At 39.2% G+C, this 20587-nt stretch overlaps 1 protein-coding gene and 1 long non-coding RNA gene across 8 annotated transcripts; one reads left to right on the top strand and one right to left on the bottom strand.

The window, feature by feature from the left end:
- Nucleotides 1-1037: 1037 nt before the first annotated feature.
- On the bottom strand, nucleotides 1038-20427 carry CCDC28A (coiled-coil domain containing 28A). Of its 7 annotated transcripts, XR_012651652.1 has the most exons (7): nucleotides 20273-20427; nucleotides 19138-19332; nucleotides 16265-16428; nucleotides 15107-15261; nucleotides 14453-14475; nucleotides 3975-4161; nucleotides 1038-1184 (listed from the first exon to the last, which is right to left on the bottom strand). XR_012651652.1 is itself a non-coding variant. In XM_075035840.1 (6 exons), exons 2-6 carry the CDS (start codon nucleotides 19293-19295, stop codon nucleotides 13335-13337), a joined length of 555 nt encoding a protein of 184 aa, XP_074891941.1. In that variant the 5' UTR covers nucleotides 19296-19332; nucleotides 20273-20427; the 3' UTR covers nucleotides 12614-13334. The 7 variants fall into 7 exon arrangements, 6 of the variants coding, with proteins under 6 accessions (XP_074891941.1, XP_074891942.1, XP_074891943.1 ...); XM_075035840.1 differs by lacking the exons at nucleotides 1038-1184; nucleotides 3975-4161 and adding an exon at nucleotides 12614-13389; XM_075035841.1 differs by lacking the exons at nucleotides 1038-1184; nucleotides 3975-4161 and adding an exon at nucleotides 12614-13389 and having other exon boundaries at nucleotides 20206-20296.
- LOC142034471 (uncharacterized) lies at nucleotides 7756-12491 on the top strand. Its single transcript, XR_012651653.1, has 3 exons — nucleotides 7756-9208; nucleotides 10395-10465; nucleotides 12197-12491. It is a non-coding gene; the product is annotated as an uncharacterized LOC142034471 (long non-coding RNA).
- Nucleotides 20428-20587: the final 160 nt, after the last annotated feature.

The following is a 20587-nucleotide window of genomic DNA, read 5'->3' as shown; positions in this document are numbered from 1 at the left end:
CTGTTGTTTTGACTGGTCTTGATTATGAGCAACCTAGGAAGTGAACAAAACATAAATAGCAAAAGCAATTTAAACTGACATTTAGTGGTATATTAATGAAAAAAGAAATTCTAGCAATACTGCTGTGGAACCTTACGTGACTGGAGTGTTTTTTTCCCAGAGAGATACATCCTATTCTACAATGCATGTAAACTCTTTGATATATCTCATGTAACAGCAATGGTGGCTTTTGCTTTCTGTCATCTAACTTCAGAGGTCTAACTGTATTTCTCTCTCTGGCTCAAATAAGACTGCATTTAAACTGACAGAAGAGGGTATGGTCCATGGAGTGGAACAAGTTAAATGTACGAAACAGCACTTTGAATTGGGAATGTCTTCTACAAGGAGCCTGTTGTCTTTGGTATCCATTCAAAAGGCAAAAAAGAAAGACTAGCATTTGAAAGAACAGATGCATATTGAGAAAGGAGGCACTAAAATCAATTATTTGCCCTAACATGCAGTTGGGGGAGCAGGGAGTGGAATGAGCAGTTGCTATAAACTGCAAACACTTGTGTATGTGAACACTTGTTAAGGGCTTCTGAAGGTCTAGCATACATGATGGGCTATGTCAGACTTGGCAAAAAGGTATGTATTGTAGATACATTCAGCAATATATGATTTCTCAGCAGAAGTCGAAGGAAATACTTTGGGAACCCTTATGGTATCTTAGGAGTGTGTTTCATTAAACTGCTATAGAATTCAGCACTCTACTAAGTGCTGTTGTGCCTTATTTTGCAGATCATCTTGAACTGACAAAAAGCTTGTCTTCAGTCTAAGTATGAAAATACAGTATGTATTTCAAGAAAAAGTTCATGAAAGGAATTTATAGGAAGTTGTAATTCAATGTGTTCTATCAGAAAATGCAGAAGTGATGTGCCTCCAACTTTAACTTGTTTTTTCTGTTATGTATCCCTGCCTGTGGAAGAGTGCTGCAGTTTACAACAAACCCTTCTCTAGAGCTTCAATCCCATTGTCTTCACTGCCCTCATGAAGGAACTTAGTTACCTGCTTTCTGATCTGAAGGAACCAAGAGGTCACAGAAGAATCAAGAGGTCCTTTTGCTGTAGAAGGGTACTTGAATATATTCCTTGGTTTGCTCTGCACTTTGTCTTTGAGGATAAAGTAGTGTTGAAGCAAGAAAATTCCTGTGGAAAAGCAGTATTAATTCACATGTCATTTTATCAAAATTAAGAGGCTGATCATTTTGATGGATATTATGGTTTCCGCCAAGTTGCTTCCATGGGTGGACTCACTAACCAAGAAACATGCTAAAGTTGATAATCTCTTCGAACTTTTCATGCCAAAAGTATCAAATGTTGTTTTGTGAATGGTTTTTCCTGTAGCCTTTTCAGGCAATGGAATCCTTTGAAGTTTTAAAACTTCCTTTTTGCAAATAGCTGTGCATGTGGAAGAGTAGGAAAATTTTTGTTCCACTTGTGGAAAAAAATTTTATCCATTGATTTCAGTGGGGTTGCATTTCAACTGTCGCAACTCAAGACTGTCGTGATCAGAATTAATACAAAGTGAGTACTGCCAAAAATTGAACTGAAAATAGATATGTTGATTCCAAGCTAGAATTTTAGGCTTAAAATTTCGATAAAGATGGCATTTTGATGTATTATTTTACATATTATTTTATATTCGTGTCCTCACACTTTAACAGTAACGTTAAGAGAAAAATGGGGGCAAATAGATTGAATGCTGGATCCAAAGGGATGTTGCAACTATGTGTAGCAGTATCTATAGTTGTAGTGCTATTGTCCAACTCAGGTACTTGATACTATGTGCTTAATTATAAGTCTGAATACATATTTTCCTATCTGCCTGATTATGTTAGGTAGGAATAGGGTTGAGATTCGCAATTTTTATGCTGCATCTACATGTTTGGATGATCAAGCTGGAAACTTCAAAACAAACTTAATGAGACTTTTGGTGAATTATGCGGATTTCTGCATACACCTCACTTGGGCTTATAAATTTACCAACAGACATGAAATTGTGCATGCATGCAGCTTTCTTTCTGAGGAAGTCTGTATTTTAAGTGCATTCCTGAAACCTTAAGGTGAAAGTACAGCCTGATGCAAACTCATAGTAGTACAGTGCATCTAGTTACTGTGAAGTTTCATAAAGTTAATAGTCTTAGTACAAAATTCATTCTTGTTTCACGTGGATTTACAATCTGCTTGTAGTTGTCTTCAGAAAATTTCAGTCCTGACATGGGATCTTGTGGAATCAAACCTTCATTCAAACTAACTCTTCTGTCAAGCTGTGAGAAGTTTGTTTTCATTTCTAGCACGATAAATGTGGGCTTCTGTTGTTGATCTCAACTTTACCCTGCAAACTACTGAGTCTGCAGGATAAAGCATGTTGCTGAAGAAGTTTGTACATGTTTGAAGGGGTAGACTGAACGTAATAATTTGCTTAAGGTCTGGGCTGACTTTACTCTGGAAATGTTTCTGTCAGAATATCTAAGATCTGCCTAGGTTTCACATGAGAACAAAAGAAATTGTTATCCTGTAAAATACAAGCCAAGTTAGTTGGGCTTTTTAAACTTTTAAAAACCAATTTTACAATATAAAAACATTTCCAGCCTGCTTTCTGTTTCTAGACTGGTGCTTAGCATATGTTTGTAGTATTAAGACTAATTATTCTTTTTCATTCTTGAGTTAGGAGGTAACCCAGTGAGACGTTTCTGGGTTTGCTGTTAAGATCCTCAGGATCTCTATGAATTCAAGACACCTTATAAATGTACAGCTTTGATCTCAGACCTTGTTTGATTTGGTAGCCTATTCAGCCCCTTACTGCTGCTCTGAAAATATTAAGATGCTTATAACTTCTAGCCTGCAGAAAGTAAGAAAAAGACTTTCTCTCAACTAGACTGCATAGGCTTTCTTGTAAAACCATTGAAAGTTGAAGTAAGTCTGCCAAGGTTACATTTTGAATCAGCTGAATTGCCAGCTTTTAGAACTAAAATAAGAAATGCTTGCTTTTTTTCTTGTTGTTTCTGTGGTTTTTATTTTACATTAGATTGAAAATCTTGACACAGAAGTTGAAACAATTGTTATTTGTTGCAATGGTAGTCTGAATGGCTTTAACCTGGAATGCTGATTTTCATTTTCTTCTAACATGCCCCTGTTTTCTTTCACAGGTGCATTGCAGTTTTTAGGGTTCCACATAAATGTTTCTTGTATTGGCACATGCTTAACTGTTAGACTGTAATTGTTCTCGTATTTTGAAATGTTCAGTCTTTTCAGTATTTTGGCCTTTGGCTTAGTGCTGCAATATTGCATTGATCAGGGTGGTCAGATTATTTGCAAACTACTCTTTCTCTTTCATTTGCTCTGGTCCCAGTCTTCCAGTTTGCAGGACAACTTAGTTTGTTCTTGGTTGTTTCGTGTTCTGGTTTTTTGTTGTTTTAATACTGTTAAAGACCTATATGTTGGAGGTCTCGTACTAATCTTGATATTTCTAAATAGGAGGGGGGAAAGTTATGATCTATTACAACTATTAACTTTTTGAGATTCACAATTTAGATCTAGCGTCAGCCATTAGAAACATCATGTGGAGTTGTTTTTTTTACTTAGAATAAAGAGATTTACAGCTCCCATGGAAGTGTGCCACGAGTCTCTGTGTAAAGCCTTGTTTCAGCAAAGTTCAGTGCCAATATGGAAGTGTGTCATGTCAGGTGTCATTGCAGAATCAGAGCTGCAGTCACTTCTGATATATTAGAGCTCTTGACTTGTGTTAGCTTTTGCTGCTACAGATTGTCATTAAAGAAAAGAAAAAGAACAACCTTCCAGGGGTAGGGGTGTGAAAAGCCAGGAGTACCAGCAAAATGGGAGTAATGGCTCCCACCTCAGTCTAGTGCCCCAGTGTCCAGTCACTTGAGATAATGGGTACTATCTCAGCAGCTATTTGGGGAGATTCTTGCTTACCTGTCCTAGTTGCTGGGGCACACTCAGTTGTAAGATTGTGGTATCAGAGAAGATCACTTGGACATTAACACAACTTCGGATGCTGCTTTCCATGGAATAAAACAAACTTCTTCACAAAATCCAGCAGGATTTTTCACTCTGAGGTTGAATAAAATTTTGGTGCTGTTAACTCAGCAGTGTTAAATTTCTGTAGTGTTAAGGACTAAGAGCTGAAATGCAGCACCACCTTAAGTTTTACTTTGTTCTGATGATGGTTTAAACAACAAAATGATTTTAAAAACATCTCTTTTTTTTTTTTCTTCTGCTCTATAGTATCTATAGATGCTTTTCTTTTGATCAGAGGACAAGAACAACAGAGAAGTCATGGCAAGGATTATTTGTTGTTAAAAGTACACAAATCAAAATTATTTATTCCTTGAGGCATTCAGTTCTGAATTCTGCTTAAAAATTCCAAAATAAAAATGGTCTCTAGGCACCTGCTTAGCAAAAAGTAGCACTTGCTATAGACATACTGGTATGTGCATTTCTCTGTCTATTTTCCTGGTAGTTTTCATCTTCTACTATTTATAGCAAGATGTAGGTTAAAAATATACAGAAAACAATGTAAAATAATTTCACTGCTTATAGACTGCATAGGGTGATTTACATGTTCTTACTCATCCTGTGATTAGTCCTGTGATTCAGAGATATGTTAATTTCTCTGATAGGTTTGAGAATTAAATAGAAACCTTTTTGCATTTGAGTAGGAAATACATTGTTTAAAGTATTTACTTGCATTAAGTTTTTAAAATTATTCATTGGTCTAGTTACCATAGTTTCTCTCAACTTTTTTGACTGGCAGAAGTCTTAAATATGTAAGTGTTAAAATGATTATGATTATAATGATGCCGGTAACAGCTTTTAAAGTAAGTGTTAGCAATGCAATCAAACTTACTGCAGTAACAAACTCCTGAGAAAATGCTTTTAAAGGCTCTGCATCCCCAGCTGTAAGCGTCTGAATTCATCCTGCGTGACAGACTTTAGTTACAAGAAGCAAACTTGGCTCATGTATTTTCATGCCTCCTTTTCTTGCAAGAGCTGAATAACAATCTGTGTTTCTCTTTGGCACTGCTCCGGTCTGAGCAGTGTTTATCTGAGAGAGGTGTGAATGTCCTTTAAGAACGTATGGTGAGCCATGAAACATTGATTTGACCAAAACCAGATGTTGAAGCTAAACCCCAAGAACTGGCAGGTAAGTGGACTAACTGACCAGCTGGCCTCTGAGTACATATTATACTGAAGAGAGCGGTGCACCTGAAGGCGCGCACCAAGTCACGCTCCACACAGGGATAATTACTGAGCTCTCTGTACATAATTGTGTAGTGGGGAAAAAAGCAAATACTAATTGGTTGTCTTTATTAGCCAACAGTAAGGTGACCGCTTTGTCCACGAACGAGTCAATGTGATGCTTAGTTGGATTAGGACTGGATGCAGTCCTTGTCCCAGTACTGTACATAGAGACTCCATGTTGTTTATGTCGAAGAGTTCATGAAAGTGAGCTGTGCTCATCTACTTTCTTTATCTATTTGCATGTATTAAAAGTGGTTGGTGAGGCTTTAACAGCTTGCAGATTCCTAGTCAAAAACTGAAAGGAAATGAGCAAAGTTGTAAGAAACAGCTAAGCTAGTAACACTATTCTTTTCAAAAAAAGTGTTCCATATTAATAGTTGGACTCTGTTCACTTTGGGACTTTGAAAACTAAAGCATTTCAAGCAATTGTTTGACTAGTCAAAAACAGACAATGCAAGAACTGTTTTATAAACTGTGTTTTGGGTCAAAATTAAAAATCAGGCTAAAAATTACCAAAACTAAACTGACTCTTTAGGGAACCAAAGAGCATTATAGGCATCTGCAGTTATTCCAGAATCCAAAACCTGCTTAAACAAATTGTAAAGTACACTGTTATTACAGGAAATTAATATTTAATGTATTAAATGTGGTTGGCCTTAATTCCTTAGTAAGTCACTGTTTTTCAAAACCTAGCTGAGAAGGATCGTTAGGAACAGTATTAATTTAAAACTGATTTTCTTGGCTCTAGGTCATGAACTGCAGCTTTCATTTTTATTGTTCTCAGGATCCAGACATCATGCACTTAGTCTGAGAACAAGACCATCGATCAAAGGATACGTCTGGAGTATGCTATTCATTGGGGAGCAGACAGATGCCTTTTTGAATGTTTAATCATGTTGGTAGTTTTAAAAGGAAAAAAAATCTGAGTTTGCTTGCACAGAGATGTTCAGGCTCAGTTTTACTTAAGACCTTTTGTACAGAAAAATGGGGAGAATTGCCAGTTGAGAATCCCTTGCTTGCTCGTCTCCCAGCTCGGCATTATAAGTTCCAGTGCTGCTCTGGCTGGAGTGTTGATTTTTCTAGTTGGTCAGTCTTTTATAGACTGACCTAACCAGCAGAAAAATCTTTGTAAGCAACAGCAGGCAGTCTCTGCAAGTCGTTTCTGTATTCAGCAGCTACTTATCACAAGACCCTTCTAATAAGGGTTCCAGTCTAGGGAGAAGAAGAGAGGAACGCCTTGGTATCAGAGCCAGGGACAATCATCTAACTAAACACTGTGTAAATATATATAGCACAACAAAGTTGTTAATATGAGAACAGATACTGAAATAACTAAGCTATTGTTTCCTCCAGGTATTATGAAATACTGTTTTACTTGCATCAATATTATCTGACCAAGTTCAATTGACCCCTCACCTAAAGTCTGTTCCAGCTCTTGCTCAGTGTTGTTCACGACTTCCCATCAGCAGGCAGGTGTTTAGCCATTTCCAGGAAAGCAGGGACTCAGCACACACAGCAGTTACTTGGGAAGACAAATGCCGTAACCACAAACATGCCCCCCCTTCCTCCTCCTTTCGCTAAGCTTTTATTGCTCAGGTTGGGAATATCCCTTCGGTCGGATGGGGTCAGCTCTCCTGGCTGTGTCCTGTCCCAACCTTTTGCCCAGCCCCAGCCTACTCGGGTGGGGGAGCCTTTGTCACCTACTCTAGATTTTCTATTGCATCGCTGGAGTGCGATGGCAGCGACGTGAAGTGGTGCCACTACAGCGATGCGATGCAAAATCTAGAGTAGGTGACACCAAAGCATGTACAGGCTCTGCAAGGGACTCTAGCAGTGGCACTGTTGGGTTCCCTCCTTCTGGCATATTCATGCTGCTGCAAAAACATTTATTTTACAGAGCTAAATCTGAAATAAGCTGGAGATTGGAGACAAAAAATAATTTCCCTGATACTGTCCTGCTAGAGAGGGAGTTGCTTTAAAGTTTGCATCTTTTTAATATTTTTCAAACAGTGTAAAGTGGTGTGATGGTCATGTTGGTGTGTTGGATAGTAACAAGAACAACTTCTACTCCATACTCTATTTGAGGGTGTCCCATTTTTACACACCTTTCAAAATGACAGTATAAATCCCTAATTTACTAGAGAAACTTGAAAAAAAAACCCTCACCATTTTGAAAATGCATGCTGTAGTGTTGTTTTCCGAGACCCAGCATAATTCATGCTCTAAAAATCTCCTACTGTCACACCCTGCTGCTATTTGTTAGACTTTTTCACTAGGGAGAGTGAGTGAAAAGTCAGTAGCACCCTAATGTGCAAGGTTACAGCCCTGCTAGGCTGGATTTTTTTTCCAGCACACCCAGTTTTGGAGGCTGGACAGTGTCTCTGAAATCCTACCCAAAAAGAGCCTTTGGAGCGGTGGTTCTACTCCTGACCCAGCTCACCAGTGGTTCTTTGGCTAAATATGTTTACAGAAGTAATACCGTGCTCTATTGCAACATGTTTCTCATTTGCTATTGAAGACCCAACTTTTCTGGGAGAAAACCCAACTTCATTACCTAATAATGTGGGATTGCAAATTTGTAAACTTAGGCGGTTCAGTGACTCTGTTTATTTTTAAAACATGTCTTAGTGGGTTTGATGGCAGAGAAGGCCTTTTCCAGTGCTGTTGTCATAGGGGGAGTGGGGAATTTAAAGACATGTTTCTGATGTTTGTAAACTACAAATTACGGGTAATCATTTTCCTTGTAAATCCACAGTTGACACACTTTTATCTTCTCCCAAGGTAGGTTTAGCCCAAGGGGCTACAACTTTCAAATGTGTGTGACAAAAATTATGAAATAGCTATCAAGTTTTCCATTTCAGACTAGCAACTTCTTGAGTGCTAGGCTGCTTCGAAGGGACCACTGGTTTTCGTTTGTATGCCCTTCTGAATCCATGGCTGTAGGTTTAAATTAGATCTGCTGAGGTAGTTTCATGAGCTTCTGTGTCAGGACAATTGTTTCAGGCCTGTCGAACTTAAAAGACATTGCCTTGCCTTAGAAACCAAGTCTGCTGCCAACTTTGAATTTCAGTTACATTCTTAGGATAAAACCCTTCTTGGCTTCCACTAAATTAAAGAGGTTGAATTTACAGTACATCTACTGCAAGTGCTTCTGGCACAGGAGACAACAACCACTGCTGCATCAGAAGGCAAAGATGTGTCAACTAGTTAATTAGGATGAAGAGAGAAGTTGAGCTCCTCCATTGAGGGAGGTGTTTGTGCACCAAAAGCCAAATCATATGAGCACAGATATTTGCATTTTTGATGCTGTTGCTTTTGTGCAGTATACTCTGTTACCCTTACCAACCATTGCATTCCAGGAGTTGCTTTATATTTTGTGTTGAAATTATCTCCAGTAGCTTGAACATTTAGAGCATTGTTTTTTAAAGAGTGATACAATCAGCTTCTCTGCTGCCAGATTAAAAAATATACATCCTTTGTTTCTTCAAAAGCAAAGTTGAAAGGGTGTGATTTGGAGCAGTATTTTTTCTTTCCTGCAAGCTTTTAACAATTTTAAAGAAATTATAAAAGTATGATATAGCAATAGTAGCGCATTATCAAGAGCAAAGAAGCAAACATGCAACTAGCATGAAGTCTTTCTAGGTTGGCACCTATAAATTAAAACACGCCAGCTGATCTGCAGCTGTAACAATCGGTAGTCTGTCACAACTCCTTGCTGTGAGCCAACTGAAGCCTAGAACTCTGTTTAGATTGTTCTGCTTTATTGATGCAGGTCTAATAAAAATATCTTCTCTCCATTTATAGTGCAGTTGCTATGTGGGGCCTGCTCTGATGTCTTATTCCTCCTATCAAATGTTTTACACTGCATGCTGGTTGGTACTTCTGGGCAGTCAATTAAGGATTTGGTATGTACTCATTCATATTAGATATTCTACCTATTTTTTTATAGTGAGTGAAGAGGGCTGTGATAAAGCCCATGTTTTGTGATGATGATAGTGAGATGCACAAGGCAGAGATCGCTGACAGTGAATTTAATTATTTGTACTGGAATGAATTTCCAGTATTTCTGGCTAAAACATGTTCTGTGTTAGTAATCCTAAACTGTCTCTGAATTCAGTGTTTGCATATGGACAGAACTGATTCATGTATGTGACATTTGACATGAAGTGCCAGATTCAATCACATGAGGAGTGATGAAATCCAAGTGCATTTAGAAGAAACAACTCTTAACACATAGTAAGCCTGCTTGCATCCTCATGTGCTTTGGGATAGTCTATGCCAAATTTGGCTGCCATCTTCATTTTTAAGAAGTGAGCTCTGTGCCCAGCTTCCCTGTGGTAGATAAGCTCCCTTCTAGAAACAGCACCCTCAAAGCGCCTGTTAGACCTACAGTAATTGGCATCTACAGAAGGGAATAGCTGGAGAAGTTATCCATGTGAAAACAGGGGGTTTGATGTCTCGTAAGAAGCCTGAGACTTTATGCGGGCAAAGCATTCCCACATCTGCTCCTGTCCTAGGGCGAGAGTTGGGTTTTATTGCCTTTTATAGGAAATGTGTAATCTCCTTCATTTTTTTTATGTGAAAGATTAGAGTATAACTCATGCAAAAAATCATTAACCTGTGTTTGAAGAAATAAAAAAATTAGAGAATTGAGTGTGTCTGTCTGCTTTGGGAAGCTGAGGAGAGTGAGGTAGCATTTTTAAATTTCTGTAACAAATAGAACTAAAAATACATAAGGTTTCAAGAGTTGACGCATATGAAAAATGCTAAGCATCATACACTGATGCTTCAGAATCCCTGTATACACTGTGTTAAAGGTGAAGTACTTTGAATTGCAACGTAACCATGATGAATTGGGATCAATGGGGACACTGAATAGGCATTAGCAATCACTATCCAATATAAAATAAGAAGAATGTGACATAGTTGTGAAGCCTCAGTATGTTGTGTGTGGTTTATAAGGCTCTAACATGCCATTGAACTCCACAGTAAATACTCCCAGTATCTTACTGATTGAACTAAATTTACAGGTCATGATCCAAATTTAACCAGGCTTTTTTTTTTCTTTTTTTTTTTTAACTTTGCTCTTAGGCCTTTTGCTCCTTGCGCTGTTGTGTTGCTGTAGTTGTAAAACACAACCTGCTGAACACTAACAGAATCAGGTCAGTATGCCTTGATAAATTTATGTTTCTGTTCCTTTACACAGATGAGAATTTCAAGATGCGACTCAGCATGGGCATGTTAGTGTTTGTATACATCTGTCACTTTAACAAACTTACTGGAAAAAAAAAAATCAGTCTTTACCTATTTATGTTGAAACTTATTTTTAGAGTTCAGTACATTTTCTAAATAAAAGATGTCTGCCTTAATATTGTCTTGCTGTTTTCAAAGAAAGAGGCACTTAATACTACTGACTCTCATCTCTTCCAAATCCTCTTTTCTTAGGAAAGTATCTATTAGCTTTTCTTCTTGATTTTTATTTTCTTTTTTAGTTCATTGAGGTTCCACAGATATCTCTTGGAGTGAGGTAATCTTACATCAGTGACCCAGGAAAAACCATCTTCTTTCAAACACCGTACCTGTTTTCCTGGCCTAAACTCACACTGATAACATTCAATGTTAATACACTTTTATCTCTATGAACAACTCTTCAGGAAACAAGCTAACAGAAAATGAGCTCATTTTCTGCAGCCACTTATGTACTTCTGTAATTACAGGACTGTCCACAAATATGTTACAATGGATTTTTTTTTCTTTTCCTGCAAGAGCCTAGAAACATGATTATTACCACATAGAGAAGCTCAGTTTCTCCAAGATCTTGCTACAAAATTTTCTTGTGGGAATCCAAAAGATAATGAGCATACACCATTAATGCATTGTGTAAAAGATGCAAATTTGTATCCAGGAGATAAGAGAATTTTAATTTATTATTTGCAATTAATGCATTCTTTGTGACTTGTGATTGCCTCTGGGGTTAAAGTGGTTGAAGAAAAAGGTGCCAATTCTTGTATAATTCTAAACAGCTGCTTGAGAAAGGTATTTGTTTATGTCCCTATCTTGAATTATACCTATGCATTATGTACTTGCATGAACTGCTACAGAAACTGAGAGATCAAGACATCCAACAGGCCACGCATTTTTAAGTTACTTGAAATGTGTTTGAAGTCACAAGCCTAAGCAGTTAGATGACAGAACCCAAAAAGAAGTAAGAATTATCTCTATTGTAGAATAGCTTAAATTATGACAACTACTGATGCTGCAATATATGGCATTGGCAGTACATTGCTAGTGAGGGTACAGCTCTCCTCCTGAATCAAAATGAGCTGCAAGAATTGTCATTTTGCTAGTATAAACGCAGCTCTGCTAGTGACTTTCACCATCCCAACTAGCCTTGCACCTTTACACCCCTTGAGGCATGAGGCTAAAACATGCTGCTTTTTTGCTTGATGTTCAGAAGTCTGCACAAAACCAAGGCCATAGTGCTGACAGTGAGAAGTTACTGTGCAGAAAAGGATAACTGCCCAGTTATTGGTTAAAGAGTGGGAAAAAAAACCCCACAACTTTAGGTTCAGTTTGTGAGAAGCATGTTGTATTCTAGTTCTCCTGAGCTGTCTTTGGATTTCACAACATCACAGGTACATACCCTGCAGCAGGCTGGGACTTTGGATACTTTTACCAGCATGCACAACTCCTAGAGAATCTCAACAACAAAGGAGGTAAATGATGTAAAGAACAAGAACATCCTAAAGGAAAAGCCCAACTTGGCTCCTTATTGGTTTGTTAATCATTGAGATTTGCCTGATAAGTAAGTGAGGCAGGGAATAAAAGAGTTTGAGGCTGAATTTGTAGCCAGAGTACAATGTGGTGTTTAAATGATCTTTCTGTCCCCCCAGCTGCAGAGTGCAGACTTAGCCCTATGTGTGATTCAGAAAGGAGCTGGAGCTAATGGAATCCACTACTACATCTTGCAGCTGAAAAAGCACCTTCTCGAAAGATGCCAAACAAAAGGCATGTGGCCAGGGAACAAGAGATGCCCACTTTGGGCGGATGAAAGCTTCACTCTCAAGTAGAAGGATAACGATTTCACTCCTTGCACAGTTAAGTATACACACTATAGAACCTGAATGTATTGCCTAAAAAGCGAGCATAAAATAAATCTAGAACTAAAGGCACAGTTTGATGGACCAGTATAGAAATTTTGGATCTAAAACAAGCCTCATTTTACACTGATACAGAATTTCTTTCTCTGACTGTGAACACAAAGATGATACCAATTAATACCAGACTGTAACATAGGAATGACTACAAAATTGCATATACTGGATTTATTGAACAGTAACTCTTTAACCAATTTTGGAATTTCACAAAATTTAATCAAATTGTGTGGACTGCTAGCATGCATGCTAGTTCTTATTTAGTGATATTTTATAATTATTAATGGTAATGAAAAAAAAGTAAACTCTGCAAATATTCAGACCATGCAAGAACTCATATCTTAACACAGCTGAACAGATAGCAACTTCTCTAAATGAAACATATTTAAAATGTTTCACTTTATTAACAATAAATTAATCTGTGGCGTCACTGATCAACAAAACACTAAAAGATAAAGTGTACAGATTGTCTACATACTGATCAGAAAGGCAACATCATTGCTACCTTCATAAAAAAGATCAATGCTAATGAGCTTATATACACATTTCATTTTCAACCATATGAACAACACTGTGAGAGAAGAAATACACTTCCACGTTTCCCCAATTTTTCTATTAAATAAGGCAATAATAAAAAGCATAGCATCACAATAACCTACTTAAAACTCTAGATACTGAGTCCTGACATAATCCAGTGCTCAGAGGAATGTGCAAAAATAAACATTTGGATTTGCACTTTGATTCTTCATTGTGTAAAATTAAAAAAAAAACAAACCAAACAAAACACAACCACAAAACCACAACTGTTCCAGATTTCGCTGTAAGGAAAAACAAAAGAAAAGCTTCTGCGAGAATCCAAACTGACAAAGCTGTTCTTTCAGCCTGTGGCACTGTTTGGAATATCTTGAGCATCTGCTAAATGTAGTTTTTGGCTGAAGCAAACCATTAAGCAATAACATTTCACATATAGGTAAGGTATAGATAAGATACTATGTTACACAAAACTATGCTTCCTCCTGTGGCAGGTATACACCAGTCCAGATGACTTCAGTTCTACTAAGTCCTATGCTAGTTCTCAACCAGTAGATTAATCTTCCTTGATGAGACTTAAGCATTACATACTTCCAAAATTAGCTAGCAGATCAAGAGGGATGGTAGATTATTTTTATCACTATTGTGTGATAGTAACATCCCATTCCACTTGTGTTCTTTATGAGACCTAGCCTTAAACAGCTTTCCACAGATACAGAGAATGTATATACCAGTGCAGTATCAAGTCCCAAACCAGAGTCCCACCTGCCTCAATGCATACAAAGTGTGTAAGATCAGAAATAACTAGACTGCAGTATAAACTGAATGTAATGCTCCTCAACTGTGTTCTCAGCTTATCAAAAGCATGATGTAAAAGACAAGCCAAGACATTCAACGATCCTCTGGGTGGGCTAAGAGCACGCATTTGTTCAATTACCAAAGCTCTGCTGAAGTATTTGACTCAACTGTAGTCTGACCCTAGAAACAAAAAATTAGGTCAGTCCACTATTCAGAGTAAAATCAGTGATAAACAGCTGCACATATTTCTAGAAAAAAAAGATAATGGGATTCACTTATCAATGGGACAGAACACTCTTCTGAATACTATAAAAGGAACATTACTATGTATGTTTGTTCTAGAGTGTCTCAGCAGGATGCATGAAGAAAGACCTTGCTTCTGAGGGGCTTTGCCATCAACTGTCAACATGCTGTCTGAAGTGGTACACGCTAGCTAAATAAATCGCTGTATTAAAAAAAGGCCTGTAATTAAAAGTCTTAAGATCCAGTCATTTATGTAATGGAAGAACCTAAAATCCATGCTGTATTACAGTACTAACTTAAAAGAAAGGATGTTATTGAAGCAATTTGACTCCTAAAGACACCAGTTACTGGGGAAATATACTGTAATTTGATTACAGTTAACAATAATTATAATGCAAAATAGACATTTAAGGAAAAGGATACATAGATGAATTCAGTTCTTCTAGCTGCAATATAAATGTAGAAAGTATCAGAAATGGCATTTCAGTTAGTCAAATGCAACAATCATGCTGACACGATGAAATAAATACATTAAGACAGTGAAGGAAATCACTAATAGTGTGGGCTGAAATATATGATTTTATTACAAAAAACAAAGCAAACCTGCACTGAGCTAAATCCCAAATTAAGCTTACATCTTCTTATCTCAGGAAATGTAAAGATATTTTAACAGTTTTGGTTTTTATGGAAATACACTAGAGAAAGGAGAAACTGAAAGTGTAGAATATACAGATCTAAATTCCTTGTTGTGTGTGGTCTTCTCCAGATGCAGGAGGATGGACCACAGGCAAAATGGTCATAGTTCCCTGGTACATTGGCTGTCTCTAAACAGGCCTACATCCTCAGACAGTTTACAGCTAGACTGCTCCACCACTCACCAAAACAAGCAGCAGCCTATCAAAAAAAGAAAACAAGGCACTGTGTTTTCTAAAACCAAAATGAGGGCAGGGCTTATGTCTTGGGTGATTACAGAACTATTTCTCCTCAACTGTAAATCACTGCCCACCCAGTAGTGTTGTTTTCCTGAGCTGAGTGCTGTGGGCAAAGTTCCATATTTTCTGCCTTCCTAGTACTTACATCTGACAGCAGCCTATCCAGGTTGGAGTCACTGGCTAGTTTTCTTTTATCTTCAGGGAGTTCTTCCAACTCCCCGTAGAGCTCCAGATTGAGGCGAGCAAGTTTCTCCTGCATACTCCGCACGTGCTCCATCTGCTCTATGGAACATTCATTTCCTAAAAGGATGAGCAACAGCTTTAGATAAAGAAACCTGATAGAGCAAATGAAGGTGTGAAGATGCAGCTTTTTACATCAGAGAAGAGGAATTTAAACATCAAATTTACAAGTTAATTCACTTTCTCAATGATTTTTCCCTGTTTCACTACTGAAATTTCTGTCACCCTGTCTGGTGTTACATTGTGCTGAACTTAAAATAACCACCAAATGTACTAACCTGGTTTTTAGCATATACGTGTTTTTTCTATACTCAGAATTTCTCTCTGATTTAGGAAGGCCCAGTATTTTTAACTTTAAATATGATCACAATAAACCTTCTTTCTAATTTTGATACATCTTGAGGGTTTCTTTCTTGTAACTGATGCTTTATATAACACAAACTTTTCAGGTTCTCTTGTAAAATTGGTGTGGAATTAACATGACATGCTGACCTAACACTAAACTTGCAAAAGCATATATGCATCTTTCTACACAGTACAGGGAAAAAATGGAAGCACAAGAGTGTCATGGGTTTGTTTTTTTTTTTTTGAAACCTCCATCAACTGTGAAGTACTAAGAAGAGTAAGATGCTAAGACAGAAGAGTAAGCTGGGTAAAATGCAACTTGCATTGGATTCCATAAAAGTTGTTACCAACAGTCTGAAGAGTTAATATGCTGCAAAAACAGGTGCTAAATACAGTTACTTCTTATTATTTCTATACTGTCATAAATGACTTAAAACTTGGTATCTTAAATCCATAAGCCAAGGTACTGCCTTTGGTATGCCCTGCTGAAAGCAACAATAAAATGGCATTTGAATCATCTCACACCAAAGACAACATTACAATAGGACTACCATTTAACAATGCAGTAAGATCTATTAAGTTATGTTAAACAACATTTCATATAGCAGAGACCAATATGACAAACTGGCAGTCTGTCCGTACAGCACATTTCTTTGCAAATGTTACCATCGTATAGCTATAAAAACAATTCCTGTATACAGACAATTCATGCACTTACCAAATGCTTGAAGTTTGCCAGAGTGAAAGTCATTCAGGAGACTCAGAAGTCCCCTTTCCATTTCCTGGACATCTGATACATCTGTGAGAAAAGAATGTTGGATTGGTGCTGCCTGTGCCCCTTTTGCTTCGCCTCCTGGAGGTTTGGCTTTCTCTTTTATTACACTGAAAAAAAATAAACAAACCAAAAAGATTACTTCCTGCTTTCACTTTAACTGAGAATCTGAAATGTAAGATAAGTGTACATCTGGGCTTTGAAAATGAAATGGAAAAATATATAATACATATTTCAATCACTTCTTTTAAGTTAAAAAATAGATCACCAGTTTGTCTTAAAAATAAAGAACAACATCACTGTCTTGACAGTTTAATACTGCAAAATGGATTCCAACAATCTGCTTTCCTACTAATAGTGGGAAACATCGATGGAGCACGTGTATGTTGTAATGGCCATCTTAATCTAAAGAGGACCATTACCCAACAATGGCACATGGGGCATTACCTGTGTAAAATCACCCAACAAGCATCTGCAAATTCTCTTTAAGCCAGGGAGAAAAATCCTCAACAATCGTATGCTCCTATTGTTGCAAACACCTATAGACTACAACCACTGTGGAAAACAATTCATTACTACCTATACAGGAAGGTGACCTTGCCTCCAGATAAACTTTCCTAGAGCTCCTTCTTCCCACCTTCAAATAATATCCCAATTTTGTAAAACTCACCATCAAAAACAGTCTCCCAGTACTCCAACACATACCAAATGGTACTAGTCCATGCCCAAACAAATGTTAAGTGTGCTAAAAATTATCTACAGCCCCCTCTGCAACAAAACCATCAAAATTCCTGGATGCCATATATTTTTCTCTAGACATAAAATTTACTCAGAGCACCATGTGCCCATAGAAGCTACATGAATGAAAATGAATAACCATTATAAATCCAAATGAATACACAATAGATATGGAAGCTAAACAGACAACTACCAGTGAGAAGCAGTATATTCCATCTCTGACCCAGAGACGGACAGACAGACAGACTGCATCCTAACCTAGTACAATTCAGGTATGGCGCTGTTTTCATCCCTGATTTGCCCACCCACATGTGCACACAGCCTTTCTCTCACATTGGCATGGCTGCTTCTGCAGCCTTACAGTGAGTTTGTTCAGAACCTGATTCAGTGAAAGATTTGGAGCCTAAAAATTAAAATTTAGAATACTGTGGGATATTAAAAAAAAAAAAACAAACAGGCTTAGTAAAGGCTTTATTTAATTAGTGAAGATAACAGGGTTTACAGCATAGTAAGCCCCACCCTTCCCATGAATACTCCCATGCTCTGCAAGTCATAAATTCTCTCTTTCCTATGGGAAATAATATTTTTTTTTCCAACCTAACAGCTTCTGTAGTCTATCATATAGACTACATAATAAATATGCTGGAACAACTAATGGTCCAACAATTATCATATCCGGTTCAACTCAGAGCAACACGTCTCAATTTAACTTGGGCTATTTCTGCTTCTATTTCAGACTTAAAGAAAGGTTTGTATGCCAGAAAGGTCACAGATTTTTTCCACCTGTATCTGAAGTTTAATACAATATATTACTGTTCCTGGAAAACTTATTTCATGAGATTATTGCAGATGAAGTGAAAAAATGATTTAACTACTCCTACTCCACTATCGTAACAACAGTTCTTCCTTACGTTGTTAGGTCAATTACCACTCCTGCTAGGAAAGTTTCAGAAATTGTCTGTATTACCACTGCTTGGTAAGCTTGACTTAACAATTGAGCAAGAATGTCCTTTTCCAAAACTTAAAGCAAAAAGGACGTTTTCTTCTCTAGCCAATATTATGGGCTACAAGAAATGAATTCCTAGTACATTCCAGAATAGTGTTGAGACTTAAGTAAACTGTACAGCCAGCTGCAGAAACCACCAATTTATAGCATGTTAGTATTTATTACTATTATTTCCCTCAAAATAGTAACACATTTTTCCTGAAAAATAATGAATAATGAATTTCTGCAATGTGAAGTCTATACATCAGGTCAATACTGGATCCTTCAAACAGACTATCTGTGCTAAAGACAACAGTTCAGTATTTAAACTTCTGCTCATACTTACAGGTCAATAAACTCATCTGCCTTTCTCTAGCTAACGTTTCACTTCTTTAAAAATCCCTCTTCACTCATTTATCTACTGTATCTGCCATGGCCAAGAAATATCTTTTGTAACATGCAGGAAAACTAATATTCTCAAACTGAATTAGATGTATCATCAATAACACACAAACTATTCCAAAATGGTACTTTCTGAAGAGCTGAATACCTCTCCCTGTACATGAGTATGGCCTGGGAGCTACCATGGCCCCCACTCATAGGCCCCCAAAAGACACCCAGAAATTCCAGTTCTAGCTCATCCTGTTCAATATACATCCTTCATTTCCTGCCTTCCTTGTCAGGTCCAACCTTGCAGTCAGGTAATATTTTATTTGTTCCTCACAGCTGTACATCTGGGGCTCTCCCATCTCCCATATGACACGAACATTTGCCATATTTGATCACCCAGCTCCTGTCTTTCACCCATCATGTCAGGCTATCATCTCTTCAGCTAAATTGTTATGAGTCTACAGCATTGCGTAACTTTACAAAGCTTACAAGAGTATCGAGCACCTTCCTTTTCTGTAAAACCATTACATTGCATTAAACACAAACTGCTTTGCTAAAAAAGACACATCATCAAAAATTTTCACAAGTCTGAAGCTTGCTCTTTTCATTCTGTCCTAGTCAGTCTAAACACCCTTCAGACTGTCTGAGCATTGGCAGGTTTTTGGCTTTCACTTCCACTAAGCTTTCAAGACGCTCCCAAGCTTACCGTTTTAACTTTGGTTTTTGTACTGCAGGCTGTGGTGCGGGATTTGAAAAGGCTGTACTTTTGCTGACCGGCACTGAGTTTTTCTTGGAGTTAGCAACCTGAGCAGGGTGACTGGTAGATGATTTGGGGCTCCTTCTCTTGATTTTCCTTTCTTCCATTTCTTCCAATTTACTGCATCTGGACTAATTTCTTGTCCTCCAAAGGAAAGGAAAAAAAGTAAGAAACATCCATTAAAACTGGCATGTACAATAAGAGCAAGGGAAAAAACAGGTCACAGTGCATGGAAATACAGCTTTATAGTTTCTTCAAAAAGATGAGCAGTCACTCATTTTTTCAAACAAGAGAATCCAGTTTTCAGGAGACGCTGCCCAGGCCTGCCTGATCAGCAAAACAGGCAGGAATTAAAATCTTCTGCATCAGCTCCGGCTGACAGGTACCTCAAAATTATCTCAAGCTTTGCGTCCCATGGATTACTGCTAGAAAACACCGCGACTGCTCAAGTCCACGCCAATCAAAATACCGAGAGACGACGGTGGCACGAGGATGCCGTGATTCACCCTTGCCAAATAACTTCCTCTAAAGGGAGGGGTAATGGCCGTGTCAAAGCTCAGCCGATGCCGAGCTAATTATTGCTGTTACAGATGCTACTGATGGGTGCTACCCAGTGACACATACGCTAGAAGGCTGCTACTACCGGGTGCTACCCAACAACCTCCTGGCCTGGCGAAACGCCTCCTCTGCCATCCACCACCCCGCTGGGGCGGCAGAGGGTGCAGCGCGCACAGCGAGGCGAACCCCGCGACGCCATCGCCGACCCACCGAGGGGCGCTCCCCCGCTCCCGACCCGCCGCCGCCACCTCCCGGAGTAACCACCCCTGCCCCTTGCGACAGACGGCCCCGACCGCAGTCCGCCATTTTATCAGACCGGGGACGCGGCCCGTCACTCCGGAAGGAGGGGGGGAGGAGGACGACGACCACCCTCACCAGCCGCCCTGACGGCGCACGTCAAACGGCCGCCGAAGCGCAGGCCCCGCCCCCCCACGGCCCCGCCCCCCGCCCGCCCGCTACCTGTGGGGAGGCCGAGGCCCCGCCCCCGGAGCTGCGCGCGGACCCCCCCGGCCTCCCCGGCTCTCACCCCTCCCCTGGCGAAGCGGCAGGCTCAGACCGGAGCGCGGGTCACGTGACTGCGCTTGAGGGCGGAGCTGCCCGGCTGCCCTGCGAGATGCATTGTGGGAGTCCCGCCCCCTGCCGGCGGCCCTACTCCCTCGGCGGGCAGGGCGACTACCGTTCCCAGAATCCCCCGCGGCAAGAGGCGGCCGGCTCGGAACGCGCGCAGGCCACCTAAGTCGGCGCCGAGCCCTTCCCTGCGCATGCGTGAGAGCCGAGCGTCTGCCCGCCCCTCCTCCCCCGCGTGCGGGGCGGGGTTGCCGGGCGGAGCCGGAGCAGCCGT

The sequence above is a fragment of the Buteo buteo genome, chromosome 9 (assembly GCF_964188355.1).
Source record: "Buteo buteo chromosome 9, bButBut1.hap1.1, whole genome shotgun sequence".
NCBI classification, from domain to species: domain Eukaryota; kingdom Metazoa; phylum Chordata; class Aves; order Accipitriformes; family Accipitridae; genus Buteo; species Buteo buteo.
The sequence above is the reverse complement of the archived record's forward strand: the minus strand, read 5'-3'. Positions and strand labels throughout refer to the sequence as shown.